A 12,424-nucleotide genomic window follows, 5' to 3' on the forward strand; every position below is an offset into this window, starting at 1 on the left:
TCCTACTCCATTCAGTTAATTGTTCATGAAATTAGATATAAAAAGGATGAGACTACTATTATCTGCCTCTCTAGAGAATCATAATCACTGATGTGCTTGTGACAGTATTGTTATACTTTACATCAAGCTATTTGGAAAGAGACCGTTAAAATAACAAGATAAAGCAGGCCAAAAGATAAATACAGAACCTACCATCAATTGATTTAAAGCAAATTGAATAAATTCTATGTGTTTTATTATTTACTTAGGATGAATAGTGGTGATCAGTCTATATTATGCGCCAACTTTGTGGTTAGTCCACAAGAATATTTAGCTATCATTCCGTCTTGTTTGGTCTATAGAAGCAGATCTTATGGACATAATATGGCTGTTGATTAGCATAGCATAAAGGTAAAATATATGATTTTTTTATTGTTATGATGGAAGGAAATGTTTTATCAATTTATAGCATTTCAAACGAGTGTTTAGCCTAACTCGAAACTCGATTTAGCCATCATTAATATATCAAAGCCTTTATTGACATTTTATTTAATTATTCAAAATAGCTAAGAGTGATAAAAAGAAGATAGCAGTACATGTAAACCGACATTATATTTTTTATAATGCTTTAAATTTCTACTATATAATCATCATTCTGTAATGGCTTAGATATGTAAACAGTGGTTTATTCTGAGCACCAAATTACACTTTTACACACACAGTACATACAGTTATACTCTAACTTAAAGTTCAAAAAGCAACATTATGAGATATGCAACATGATATATTTCTCAAATTTATATACAAATTAAATACAAACTAAATACCCAGCATCAACACTTCGTGTTTTAGCATTCCCCTCTTCCTTTTTAATACTGCACAGTAAACACTAAAGATGTAAGAGTGTACATAACAGCCTGTTTAATGTTAAGAGACAGATTGAAACAGGATGGTCTATACAAGAACAAAAACTTTACAAGGACGCTGACGTGAATAAAAATATTATATCCTATTTAAGAGTTCAAACCAATATTAAATATATTGTATACTTTATTCCTTGACTGATCTCTAGTATTAAAAAAAATAGTAAAAAAGGAATAAGTGTAAATAAAAAGTAAAGATAAAGATATTTCTTTGTCAATAGGCGATTTGCTTTATTAGTGACTATCTTATATAAGGACGCGATGGACTTGGACACTGTATCTTAAGTGATTCCATATCATATCTTCTTCTTTTTTCTAATTCATTCGAAAACATATTCTAATCATGAATTAGACAAAGTAGCTTATATAAGGAACTACTTACGTTCCATAATAGAATAGCCATTATTTGGTTTGCACATTTGTTTGGATGAAAGCTACTATAAATTAAATCAAATTGTTCAATACTTAATTATACTATTTACCAGTCAATGCCACTAAAATAAGCTTGTTTGTATTTTGCAACTGGGAATTGAGTGAATGCAGGCTGGTAACTCACACCAAACTGTTCCTTATCTTTGAACTTGAACTCTTTTTCCAATTTCTGTAATCTCAAATTGTATTCATGAATTAATCTGTCTGCAGCTGTAGATTTATTTAATTCAACTTTTTCTAATACCAGTTCTTGTTTACCTTGACGTTGTTGCTCATCTTGCTGTATACAAGAGCAAATCATCATATAAGAAGGATCCCAAATCATTTCACAATAAGAATCTCCTCTCGTAGCTTCATAGACACTTGAGACCTAATTTATTTAAGTATTTTATATGAAATAGATTCATGTTATTTACATTAAAGAGACCAACGAGGTTAATAAATGATTTGCCAACTTCAGTTCTTAATCTTTCCAAGACTAATCTTATGTTATTTTCAAATATGTCTGCATCTGACAGGTCAGGTAATCGTGTCACAGGAGGAGTACATAAAACGCAGACATTGTTTGCACCAATGAATAGAGTGATCACTTTCCACTCATCCTTTACTTGCCTGTATTCTTTTGTGTTTAGTAAATGGATCAATCGTTCTACTTCTTGATTTAAATCTTGAGTTTTAGCACCAGTGATCTTGTCAAAATTAATAATAAAACATGAAAAGATGATTTAAATATTTACTGCGCTATTAAGTTTTTTTCCTTTTGAAAGTGGCAAAGTAATTCCCTCAGGTGGTCCTTGTACATCGGAATAAACTGATAAAAAGTTGGGTATTGTATATTCTCCTTCATCGCCCACCACAGAGAATACTTTTCCTCTATATTCTAATATAGTTGAAAAAGGTGGTCTACCTATAATTATGATGAGATCAAATCATATTTTTCAGTCAATCACTTACCTGACATCATACCAAACCCTGCAGTCATGCTATCACCTATGGCGATTACTGACTTTATGTCCTGTGAAATAATCAATCTGTTAGTTTATATCATTTATAACAAGTCATTGTTAATACAATAGGTCTCAAGTGATAGGCATCTCTATTCGTAATAGAATCTTCCCAATAAAATGGTTTGCATTTAAACTTTGGTATCTGATGAAGACATTTCTTTTCTGACTTGGATCGATTACCAAACGTATTGTGTAATTGTTCCAGAATATGAACCCACTCATATGTAAATGGTTGTATTAATCCAGCGCTATTAGTTAATACCACTTGTTGTTGTAATGTGTTTAATATAAAAAATGATAATAGTAAAATAGTATGCCAATACATTTTAATAAAGAATAAAGAAAGAGAGAGAAAGAAAAGGACGATGTATTTAAATGATTGACACATGATAAACAAGTAAATAAAAAGTTTATGCAGACTTTTTTTTTTTTTTTTTTTTTAAAAAAAAAAAATGTCTGCAAGAAAACCCAACGATTTACTATCGCATTATAAAGTGACAAAGTCAACCATTCGTAAAGAAGTCGACAAATCGAGCAAAATAAAACGAATTTTAAACTTGACAAAAGAGCAAGAGGATCTCATGAATGCTTGTTCAAATAACGACGTGTCCAAAGGTAGAATACTTTTTATTTTAATAAAATAAAGAAGCTTATTATTAACCAAATAGTAAAAAAGTGGTTCATTTACTAGAGACATATAGACCTCATTTAGATCCTGACCGTATACGTGATTCAAAGCTAAGAACACCATTGCTGATTGCGAGTGCAAGTGGAAACACAGAACTTGTTAAAATATTAATAAAGTATGGAGCAGATGTCAATAATCCAGTAGGCGACATTGTAGGAAACACACCACTTCATTTGGCTGTTGTTTCAAATAATGTGGATACTGTCTTGACTTTATTAGAAAATGGTAAGCCACTTATTCTTTTGTCTTTTATATTTCTTAATAGGACTATAGGAGCAAAGACGAGCAATGAAAAAAAGCAATTAAGAGCACCTCTAAGTCTTGCAACTTCTCGACTAGATTTATTAATGAATCAAGCAGACAGTAGTAGATCATTAGATCAAGTACTCAAGGTAGCCAGTAATGTGAATGCTTTATTATCACACTCTGAACTCAATTCTTGATAGATTATCAACCTTTTGAAGCATTATTCTACAAGCAAAGAAAATGATGATGAATTGGATGAATTAACAAAAAAGATATCCAGTATTGAGATTGATTCAAATGATGATAATATTTTAGTAATGAAGAGTTTAAAAGATGTCATTGATAAAATGCTCTAATAATAAATCTTTCCTTCATGAATCGATATTTTTCCCTTCTCTTTTAAATCCTGATTGAATTTTTCATAGTCATTTCTTGTCACAAACAAAAACTGATTCCCTGACCATAAACACAAATCAAATTCTGGATCATCTTTACAGAGTTGCTTCAGAATGTATTCTGTATCTTCATTATTTAACCCCATTGCTCGGGCTAAATCTTCTACTTCGCAAAATTTGTGCTCTTTTACCCATGCCTTTATCTTTTGGTGGTATTTGCTGTATTTTGTTTGTCTCGCTTTCGCATTCTTTTCTTGTAATTTTTGCTTTTTTAATTCTTCTTTTTCCTCTTGTTTGGCCTTTTTCGCTTTTTCTTTTCTCAGTTTTTCTAACTATGAAACAAATTCAATACGTGTTTTTGACATAATTCATATTATATACCTCATCTGCTCTTCTAATAGATTCTTCCAATTGCTTACGCCTAAACTGCTCCTCAAGTATCTCTTCTTGTGCTTTTCTTGCTTGAATTTGTTGATCCAAATACTATATCTGCTTGTTTAATAAATAATAAAATGAGATTATTCGATTTTACTTCTCTATATTGTCTTTTGGCTTCTTTTCGTTTTAATTTTTCTCCCTTCTTTTTACCAATCTTCTTTATATGTACAGAAGTAGAAGAACCTTCACCGACGTCATTGTCACTATTTTCTTCATTTGAATCTATTTCTTGTTGCAATTCTTGGTGTAATTGCTCTTCAAACTGTTGAATTCGTTCTGCATGCATTTATTAATTAAAACATATAAAAGCATGTAATTTTATACTCTACCTCTTTGCTCTTGATTCCTTTTCCTGTAAAGGTCCAAAAGAAACAGAATGGATAGAGTACATATTAAAATAGGGAGAAATGCTAATAATGGTATTGAGTTTTCTTTGGACATGAGAAAATAATTTTAAAAATGGTGAACGTGTGTATAAAAGATAATATTTATCTCCGATTTAAAATATCAAAACCATAAAGCACATTGACTCCTATTACTTTGAGTTACACGCATCGATGTCCTATCTTTCTTTACAAATATAACAATATCTTTTTAAATGAATTTAAAATAACTAACAGTTGTATATGGTCTATTGGACTATTGTTAATTAATTGATTCTTTTTCTTCATTTAGAGATCACTCAAACATATAATAGGACAAAAGAACAATGGTAATGAGACATATATAGCTCAACTTATATAATTATATAAAAAATGAAGGAAGCTTCAAAATGGGATCAGTTGATTCTTCTTAACGGGTTATACGATATACCCCTTACAAATCATCCTAAACTGCGATAGAAAGCATTCATTAATCATCTTATGGTTCAATATCAGCTTAGATAGTAAATTTAGAAATGTCTCCTTTATTGGTCAGAAGTGATGTCGTGGGCTTATCAACAAAATAGGATTTTATAATCTATTTAGCAAACATGTTTAGAATATGAAAAAAAGAGCATATTCGCTATAGGAATCAGGGTATGATTCAAATCTAAGAGATATTAACAGATGGATCGAGCTATTTAAAAAAATTATATACGAAAAAATGTTGTCAGCATGCAAAAATAAATTGACGACTCCTTTTTTTTTTTTTTCCTTTAAAAAATAACGTTTCGAGGGTTCATTAATAGCTTTTATTATTATTAGAAACATGCCTTATTTATTCGGAACAGAATTTCCCTTTTATTTCAGTTCAAAAAAGTAATTCCTTTGAAATAAATCAAAAGCAAGTTTTAAACTGAATTTTATGAATTATTCGTTAAAAGTCCTTTTATATCAGATAAAAACCTAGTTAGTTTACATTTTAACATGAGATATCTCCCACAATTATTAAAAAATTGAATCATGTCATTTTACTTAAACACATCTCATTTTATTTATATACTTTTATCATAGTTTCTTTATATTTGCCTCAAAAAAGTAACACAAAAAATCAAGTTTTTTATGCATTTTTTTAATAAATAAAAACACAGTGTTTGATAAATTGATTTATTCTCATAAACCAGTATTTTGTTTCCCTTTTTTTTTTAAAAAAAAAGAAAGTGAACAAATAGAAGCTGTATGAAAAAATTACTACTTGCTTTTCGCTTTATTATTTATTTGTCTGAATCGCCATCTCATGTGTGTTACACACACAGAAATGGGAGAGGATTCTTTTTTTCTTTTGATTAAATCATTTTATCTATTTGAAAGCTATTTATGTGTGCTATAATAGGGATATAAAAAAATTTATGATGTTAGATACAAGTTTCACTTTTATTTTGTACATATTTGAAAATAATCAAAAAGTGTAGGTCTTTAAAATTTCATACGAGATTCATGCAAGTAAAAAAGTGCGCAAACAAGCCAAAAATAAATATAATGGTTTTTAATATTACATTATATTTGTAAAAAGAGAAACATTTCTATCCTTTTAAGCTCAAACTATATATGATATTCATTTTCATGCTCTTTTATAATAAAAAGAATAATGATTATATAAAAGAGAAATGATTTATGATTTTTTGTTTATTCGTTTAAGATTTTTTTTCCCCTTTTTATCATCCTCTTTGTGGACGAAAAAAATAGAATTCTTAGAAAATAAACAAAGAATGGGCCGGCCCTCAAGCAAAACTATTTAAAGGGCTTTTTTTTTACCATTTTTCTTTCTTTCTTTATAAAACAAATACTCTTCTCTCTAAAACTAATGGCCTAAATACTCTTCTCCCTAAAATGATGGCCTTATTGCTCTTATCAATCACTCCTTGCTTTTGATACTTTCATGGCCTCTCTTGCTACACCACTCTTATAAAAATCAAATAGCTTAAAGTATAATGGCTTAAAAAAATAACAATAGTTTGGCACTAAACTGATTAAATGTATTTTAGTTGCTGATGCTATAAAAATCTTTTATCTTTTGGTGCGCTTGTTCTCACTCTATACAATCACTGGATCTCGTTATAAAATGTGCATTGTAGGTGTTTTGTCTTGCCTCTTCTCCTAAAATATCTTTTTACATCAAGAGGTCTTGGCCTGATAGTTTGGTACCTTGAAGCATTAGGTGGGTAAACAATTCAAATAGCAAACAGTTTGCAGCATTCACGCTGTAGCTTAAGGCTAACCGAATTGTTGCTTCTTGGCTTAGTGGACCCATTAGATCCGAAACAGGCTATATGGGATAACATTCCGTACCATTCCAGGTGGGCAAACTCACCGCATAACTTGAGCAGGGGAAGCGATATGAGATTGAGGCGTCCTAGAGACATTAATGGCATTTTGCTTTACACATTTTTACTAACTGGTCTACTCTGTCTTAATCGAAAACTTAATTACATCATACTCAAAACCATCACTTAGTTAAACAACTCCTATTTGTCATACTCAATCTACATCACCTTAATCAATCACTTGTTTCTAAAACTATTCTTAAACAATAATCGCTTTACACATAACAAACCTACTTATAACTGGCATAAATATAAATAAAACCTTGTTTACAAGTGCATCTAATACCTCATGATTGCATATCTATTCAAAAAATTTAATTTTTGTTTCGTCTTTTTTTTTTTTTTTTTTTTTTTTTTTTATTAGGCGTTACGTCTGCACGTTATATAACTTAGATTGGAGGTTTGTTGAATGTACTTATAACACAATGAATATTGGTTTGAAGCCGCAATAAAACGTGTAGAGTAGTAGCGAGCAACTCTAAGTTAAAGCAAACTGAAAAGACAGATGAGAATAACAAACAAAACATATAATCAACACATTTGATTGTTTCGTGATAGCTAAAAATATAAAGCCTAGTTTATTTTTTACGTTCTTGCTTCCATCTATATACATTTAATCCGTGCTTGTCCTTTCCAACAATCTTCTTTCTTCCCTTTTGCTATTAATTTAACATGTAAATATACAAATTATATGAGCAATAATAGTAAACTTACTCTCATTGCTCTTTGAAGGTCCAACTCCTGCTCTGCTCTCTTCAATTCCTCTTCTCGTTTCATTCGTGACGCCAGTTCTCTGAATTTAAGCTCTCTTTCTTTTTTGATTTCCTTCAATTCCTTTCCAGTATGTGTTGCCATAATAGCTGCTTCTTTTAATGTCTCAATACGAGGACGGTTGAATTTACGATTGACTAATTCGGGTAAGGTATCAAGGTGTTTCACTGGTGAGAACTGTTTGGCTTCTTTCTCTGAATCAACAAAAACAATGTGTTTGGATTTTTTATTTTTAGGTTTCTCTTCTTCTTCTTCTTCTTCTTCTCCATCGTCTATAAAATGTAATGAAGCTTGAAGCTTCTCCATTTTCTACAAAAGATAACGTGAAGGTGAGTTTCATTTCTACTTCTTTTTTCGGCCAATTGTTTATTACTTTTTTGCTAACGTTTCGATGATATTTAATGTATTCTTTATCCTGAGATTTCATCAACTGAATCATGTCGCTAGGTAACTCTTCATTTCGTTTTTGAATATGTACACCATCTTTAGTCTGGTTGTTGATCATTTTGAAATAGAATTCATCTGGATTTCGAAACAATGCCTTTTCCTTCAAGGCTTTTAATCTATTTTGCTTACTGTGATAATCTTTTGCACGCAATAGATAATCTTTCTTCTTTTCAAGCAGCCCATACTTTGCACGACTACCAATCTGTGCACGCTCTTTATGATTTCTTCTTTGGACTACGTTACGTAAACTAGGCATGGAATGTATAAGATTGATAAAATAAAAAAAAAAAAAGAAAAGATAATTAAGTTCCAGGTAAGCCACAGAATAGAGAAAAACTAAGTCACATTATGCTACTCTGTTAATATAACCAATCATGGAGAGACCCCTTTGAAGCAATAACGTAAATACGTATATCGATCCTAATTAAATTTCTAATTCATCCTATTTTCCCCTCTACTCTGCTATTAATACAAACAAGGAGATGTGTATTTTAGCTTTTAAATTAAAGGAATAAATAAAAAACTGCTTATATCTTTATCATACCTTTTTTTTTTATTGAATATGTCGCTTATTATACTTTTTCTTGTTAACTTAATACTATCCAACAAATGGGTGATAGGGTCAAATAATTGCTCAGGCACAATGTATATAAGAGCCAACCAAGATCTACAGGTGGTGAATGGTTGCCAAACAGTAGAGGGCTCGGTTTATATACAGAATTTTACTGCAAGTGAGATAATCAATTTATCTGGATTGCAGCAAGTACATGGTGATCTTATTATCGATGAAAACAGAGGTTTAACGCAAATCATACTCGGAAATCTTGCTCAAGTAGATGGTAAATTTAAACTGAAAGACAGTCCTTTACTCAAACGCATCGATTTTCCCAAACTGACCTCCGTTCGTTCACTTGAATTGTCCATTCTTCCTTTACTTGAAACTGTCCAATTTTCCCTAGGATTGTCTGAAGTGACAGATGCTATTACTATCACAGATACAGCCATTAAAGCAATAGAAGGGTTAACAGTCAATAAGGTTGGAAATGTGAGTATTGCAAATAATGTAAATTTGACAAGGATCGACTTGTCTCATCTAGAACAAATCGATGGAGTAATATCTATATCTGCAAATTCTCCTCATACCATACTTGATGTAAGGTTTCTTTTTTCTCGTACTTACTTTATCAAAAACATTTATAAAGAACGACTTTTTTTAAATAGCTTTCTTCAGTCTCATCATTGTTTCGAGGCGACTTTCGACATATTGCTACTCTTCTCGGCCTCAATCGTATTCAAAAAGCAACTGGCGATTTATCCTTTATTTCTAACCAGTTTGCCACACTTTCCTTACCTAACGTAACAGAAATTACAGGGACGTTGACTGTATCTGAAAATAAGCAACTGACAAACATGTCTGTGCCGAATTTGCGAGCATTGGGTGGTGCCCTAGCGATCTCCAATAACACGAATCTGATTAGCATTACTGGCCCCAATTTGGAAATCATTAATGGATCCATCGAGATCACAGGTTGTTTTGAAAAGATAGATTTACCAAAGTTAAGTAACGTTCAAGGTGGGCTCAACATACAGACCACCAACAGTCAGTTTTCATGTGATAGCATAAGCAAGCTCAAAGGGGATGTAATCAAAGGACAGCAGTTTATTTGCAAGTCCAAAGTTGAAAGTAACATTGATCTCACATCACAATCATCCAACGACGCATGTCATTCTTTTCGCATTTCTTTAATATCAATATCTATTTTTATTGTATTTCAAATAACTGCTTTTTATTGTTATAAATAAATCAAATTCTTCTATCCAACACGCTGTGCAATTCATTAGCAGGCTGGCTCAAGGTGCTAATCAATTTACGAGCAGGTGCTTCAATCACACCCACCATTTGAGCACGGAGTTGATCAAGGGATGGCAAATCAACAACCTTCAATACATCAGATTGAGTGAGCAAGTTGTCATCTAATTTACCACCCAAGAGCAGCAACTTTCTGTTTTTAGAGAGTAACTCAACCGATGTTTTCAGCAAGTCTGTACTGTCGTCTGCGTTACTGTACAAGACACAAGTGGGCCCGGACAAAAGTGGTTCGAGATTGAGGTATTTGGTGGTACGTAAGGCGGCTGCAAATACACTAGGACGCAAGACGGTCAAGGTAGCTTCGCTTTTCAGGTCTTGTCGAAGTTGAGTGAATTCCTTGACAGTCAAGTTATTATGTTGAAATATAAAGACAGCACGATTGCTTTGTATAATGTCATTGTATTGATTGTAAAGATACGTACGACGAGGAGGATGTACTGGTCCTTTTTTTTGTGTTGTGGCGTCTATTGACAATGAGTAAAGTAAATATTTAGAGTATATGGGGTTCTTACAAGTACGAATGGGTGTATTAATTGGCTTCAAATTACGAATCAAAGACTGGCTGACTATAATTTAGAATGTGGTGTGAGTAAATACTAAAAGAAAACGAGTAAAGAAATTCTTTTTTACATGATCTCAATGACATTTTTTTTTTTTGATTAATGTAAAGGAAAAGGAAGGAGGGGTATTGTTTTTTTTTGAATTAAAAAGTCACAGTAATCGGATTTAGAACTAACTTGGCTTTTCCAAAGCTGTGCATATTTAAATAGCAAGGTTTAAACTAACAAAAGGGGTGCTGTTTTTTTTTTTTAAAAAAAAAGACTACTACATACTAAAATGAGAAAATGTTTATAGTATTAAGAAGCAAGAAAGGGTAATAGTAAGAAAGAAAAAGACCAATTGAATGAATTGAAGTCGTTGATTGAAATTTTTTATTTTTTTATTTTTTCTTCACTTGGCTTTTCTTTTTTTCGTTTATTTATAATAAAATGACTCGTAGGATGCCTTCATTTTATGACTAGAACATAAAAATGCTAAAAACTGTTTGACTCTTTAGGTGGTAATCAAAGAGAACTTGCACGTTTAAAAAACCTTAAAAAGAAAGAAAAAGAAAATAAAGGAAAAGCAAGCAACAATGGCATGTCCGTTAATCAAAAGAAAGAGAGGTAAACTAAATAAAATGATAAAATACAAGGGATTGAATTTGGTTGATAGTGATGCTGCTATCATGCGTGCTAAACAAGAAGCTGCTCTGGCGAAAAAACAAGCTGAAGCTGCTAGTGGTGCTTCTGCAAAGAAATAAAGTTTTTTTTTGTAAAAGCTGAAAAAAAACAGTATGTGTTTGAATATAGTGCTAACGGTACCAATTGGCGTTTTTGTATAGATCAATTGATGCACTTGTAAGCCTCAATTAGCATCTTTATATAATTCAATTGGCAGTCTTTTCAAAAAAAAAAAAATAGTAAATACAGTTTGTTCATTATATAAAATATATTAAATAGGTTGTTTTTCCAAGCATTTATCAAAAGCATTTACAGAACGTTGAATAATATTTTTAAGGTGATAAGTAGGAACATTATTGCAAAGGTCAATAAAAGAAATATCGTAAAAGAAAAGCTAAACAAGCACCGAACCATCGATTTTCTTTTTTCTTTTTATTTGTTGCTCCGCATAGACTGTAAATTCATGTGTTAAAAATAAAGAGTAGGGGGAAATAGTTATATAATAAGACCGTTAGAGAGAATTTAGAGTACAGAATTCCGCAATATGTTCTTGAATATTGCTACGAATATCGTATAATACCTGATTATTTTTGAAGGTAGTCGGTTGGAAGATGTTGAACTAATCGATTTTCTATACATTAGCAAGAGTAAAAATCAAGACCGGTCGTGATGTGATAACTATACTTTGGCAGAAAGAACTGAATAAAAGTCTAACTTTTTGAAAGCGGAGTAGGTGTCTTTGGCATCAACCTAGGCTACAAGAATTCGCGTACGATAATTTACCAGACAACCCCAACCCCTCCCTTCCTCTTCCTTCTCATAAAAAACTGCTGCGTTCGCTGCTTTCATGGAGAGTAATGATGAAGTGATAGCGCCAAAACCAGCTTGAAGAGTTGAAACTAGCTCCAGCATAGCAAGTTGGACTCGTCTATTTGATAGGAATGCTTCTTCTTCTTAAAGTGATCCAAGCACTTCCACTTAAAAATTTTTATACAATTCAGTTTGGAATATCTCGCAATTCTAAAGATAGTACTGAAGATACTTTTTCTTCAAAACAACAGAATCCTGCATTTGCAAAAAAAAATAAAAATAAAAAAAAATTAAACATTTCAAACAAAAATTCAGTTATCTTTTTTACCTGTAGCAAAACGATACGCAAGCAAGTTGAGAAAATTGGGACCAGCTATGTCTTCTTGGATATAAGGTCCTGGAATAAATCTCTCCTTCCAAACTCATAATCTTGGATACCAATCTTTGAA

At 31.5% G+C, this 12,424-nt stretch overlaps 8 protein-coding genes across 8 annotated transcripts; 3 read left to right on the plus strand and 5 right to left on the minus strand.

The window, feature by feature from the left end:
* Positions 1 to 1,376: 1,376 nt before the first annotated feature.
* Positions 1,377 to 2,316, minus strand: RO3G_09865 (uncharacterized protein; the record flags this gene model as incomplete). The annotated part of the gene is made up of 5 exons (XM_067664450.1): positions 1,377 to 1,396; positions 1,593 to 1,704; positions 1,751 to 2,023; positions 2,072 to 2,241; positions 2,289 to 2,316. The coding sequence occupies 5 exons, from the start codon at positions 2,314 to 2,316 to the stop codon at positions 1,377 to 1,379; spliced, it is 603 nt and encodes a 200-aa protein (XP_067520551.1).
* Positions 2,317 to 2,793: 477 nt separating this feature from the next.
* Positions 2,794 to 3,302, plus strand: RO3G_09866 (uncharacterized protein; the record flags this gene model as incomplete). Its single annotated transcript, XM_067664451.1, has 3 exons — positions 2,794 to 2,956; positions 3,054 to 3,254; positions 3,295 to 3,302. 3 exons carry the CDS (start codon positions 2,794 to 2,796, stop codon positions 3,300 to 3,302), a joined length of 372 nt encoding a protein of 123 aa, XP_067520552.1.
* Positions 3,303 to 3,627: 325 nt separating this feature from the next.
* Positions 3,628 to 4,394, minus strand: RO3G_09867 (uncharacterized protein; the record flags this gene model as incomplete). The annotated part of the gene is made up of 3 exons (XM_067664452.1): positions 3,628 to 4,002; positions 4,052 to 4,153; positions 4,203 to 4,394. The coding sequence occupies 3 exons, from the start codon at positions 4,392 to 4,394 to the stop codon at positions 3,628 to 3,630; spliced, it is 669 nt and encodes a 222-aa protein (XP_067520553.1).
* Positions 4,395 to 7,432: 3,038 nt separating this feature from the next.
* On the minus strand, positions 7,433 to 8,328 carry RO3G_09868 (uncharacterized protein; the record flags this gene model as incomplete). The annotated part of the gene is made up of 3 exons (XM_067664453.1): positions 7,433 to 7,513; positions 7,569 to 7,934; positions 7,999 to 8,328. The coding sequence occupies 3 exons, from the start codon at positions 8,326 to 8,328 to the stop codon at positions 7,433 to 7,435; spliced, it is 777 nt and encodes a 258-aa protein (XP_067520554.1).
* A 387-nt stretch (positions 8,329 to 8,715) lies between these two features.
* On the plus strand, positions 8,716 to 9,453 carry RO3G_09869 (uncharacterized protein; the record flags this gene model as incomplete). Its single annotated transcript, XM_067664454.1, has 2 exons — positions 8,716 to 9,225; positions 9,445 to 9,453. 2 exons carry the CDS (start codon positions 8,716 to 8,718, stop codon positions 9,451 to 9,453), a joined length of 519 nt encoding a protein of 172 aa, XP_067520555.1.
* A 423-nt stretch (positions 9,454 to 9,876) lies between these two features.
* RO3G_09870 (mitochondrial 54S ribosomal protein uL10m) lies at positions 9,877 to 10,588 on the minus strand (the record flags this gene model as incomplete). The annotated part of the gene is made up of 3 exons (XM_067664455.1): positions 9,877 to 10,406; positions 10,455 to 10,508; positions 10,573 to 10,588. 3 exons carry the CDS (start codon positions 10,586 to 10,588, stop codon positions 9,877 to 9,879), a joined length of 600 nt encoding a protein of 199 aa, XP_067520556.1.
* A 534-nt stretch (positions 10,589 to 11,122) lies between these two features.
* RO3G_09871 (uncharacterized protein) lies at positions 11,123 to 11,245 on the plus strand (the record flags this gene model as incomplete). Its single annotated transcript, XM_067664456.1, has 1 exon — positions 11,123 to 11,245. The coding sequence occupies one exon, from the start codon at positions 11,123 to 11,125 to the stop codon at positions 11,243 to 11,245; it is 123 nt and encodes a 40-aa protein (XP_067520557.1).
* Positions 11,246 to 11,875: 630 nt separating this feature from the next.
* Positions 11,876 to 12,077, minus strand: RO3G_09872 (uncharacterized protein; the record flags this gene model as incomplete). The annotated part of the gene is made up of 2 exons (XM_067664457.1): positions 11,876 to 11,920; positions 11,949 to 12,077. 2 exons carry the CDS (start codon positions 12,075 to 12,077, stop codon positions 11,876 to 11,878), a joined length of 174 nt encoding a protein of 57 aa, XP_067520558.1.
* Between the last annotated feature and the right edge of the window lie 347 nt (positions 12,078 to 12,424).

Source organism: Rhizopus delemar, genomic scaffold (genome assembly GCF_000149305.1).
Source record: "Rhizopus delemar RA 99-880 supercont3.7 genomic scaffold, whole genome shotgun sequence".
NCBI classification, from domain to species: domain Eukaryota; kingdom Fungi; phylum Mucoromycota; class Mucoromycetes; order Mucorales; family Rhizopodaceae; genus Rhizopus; species Rhizopus delemar.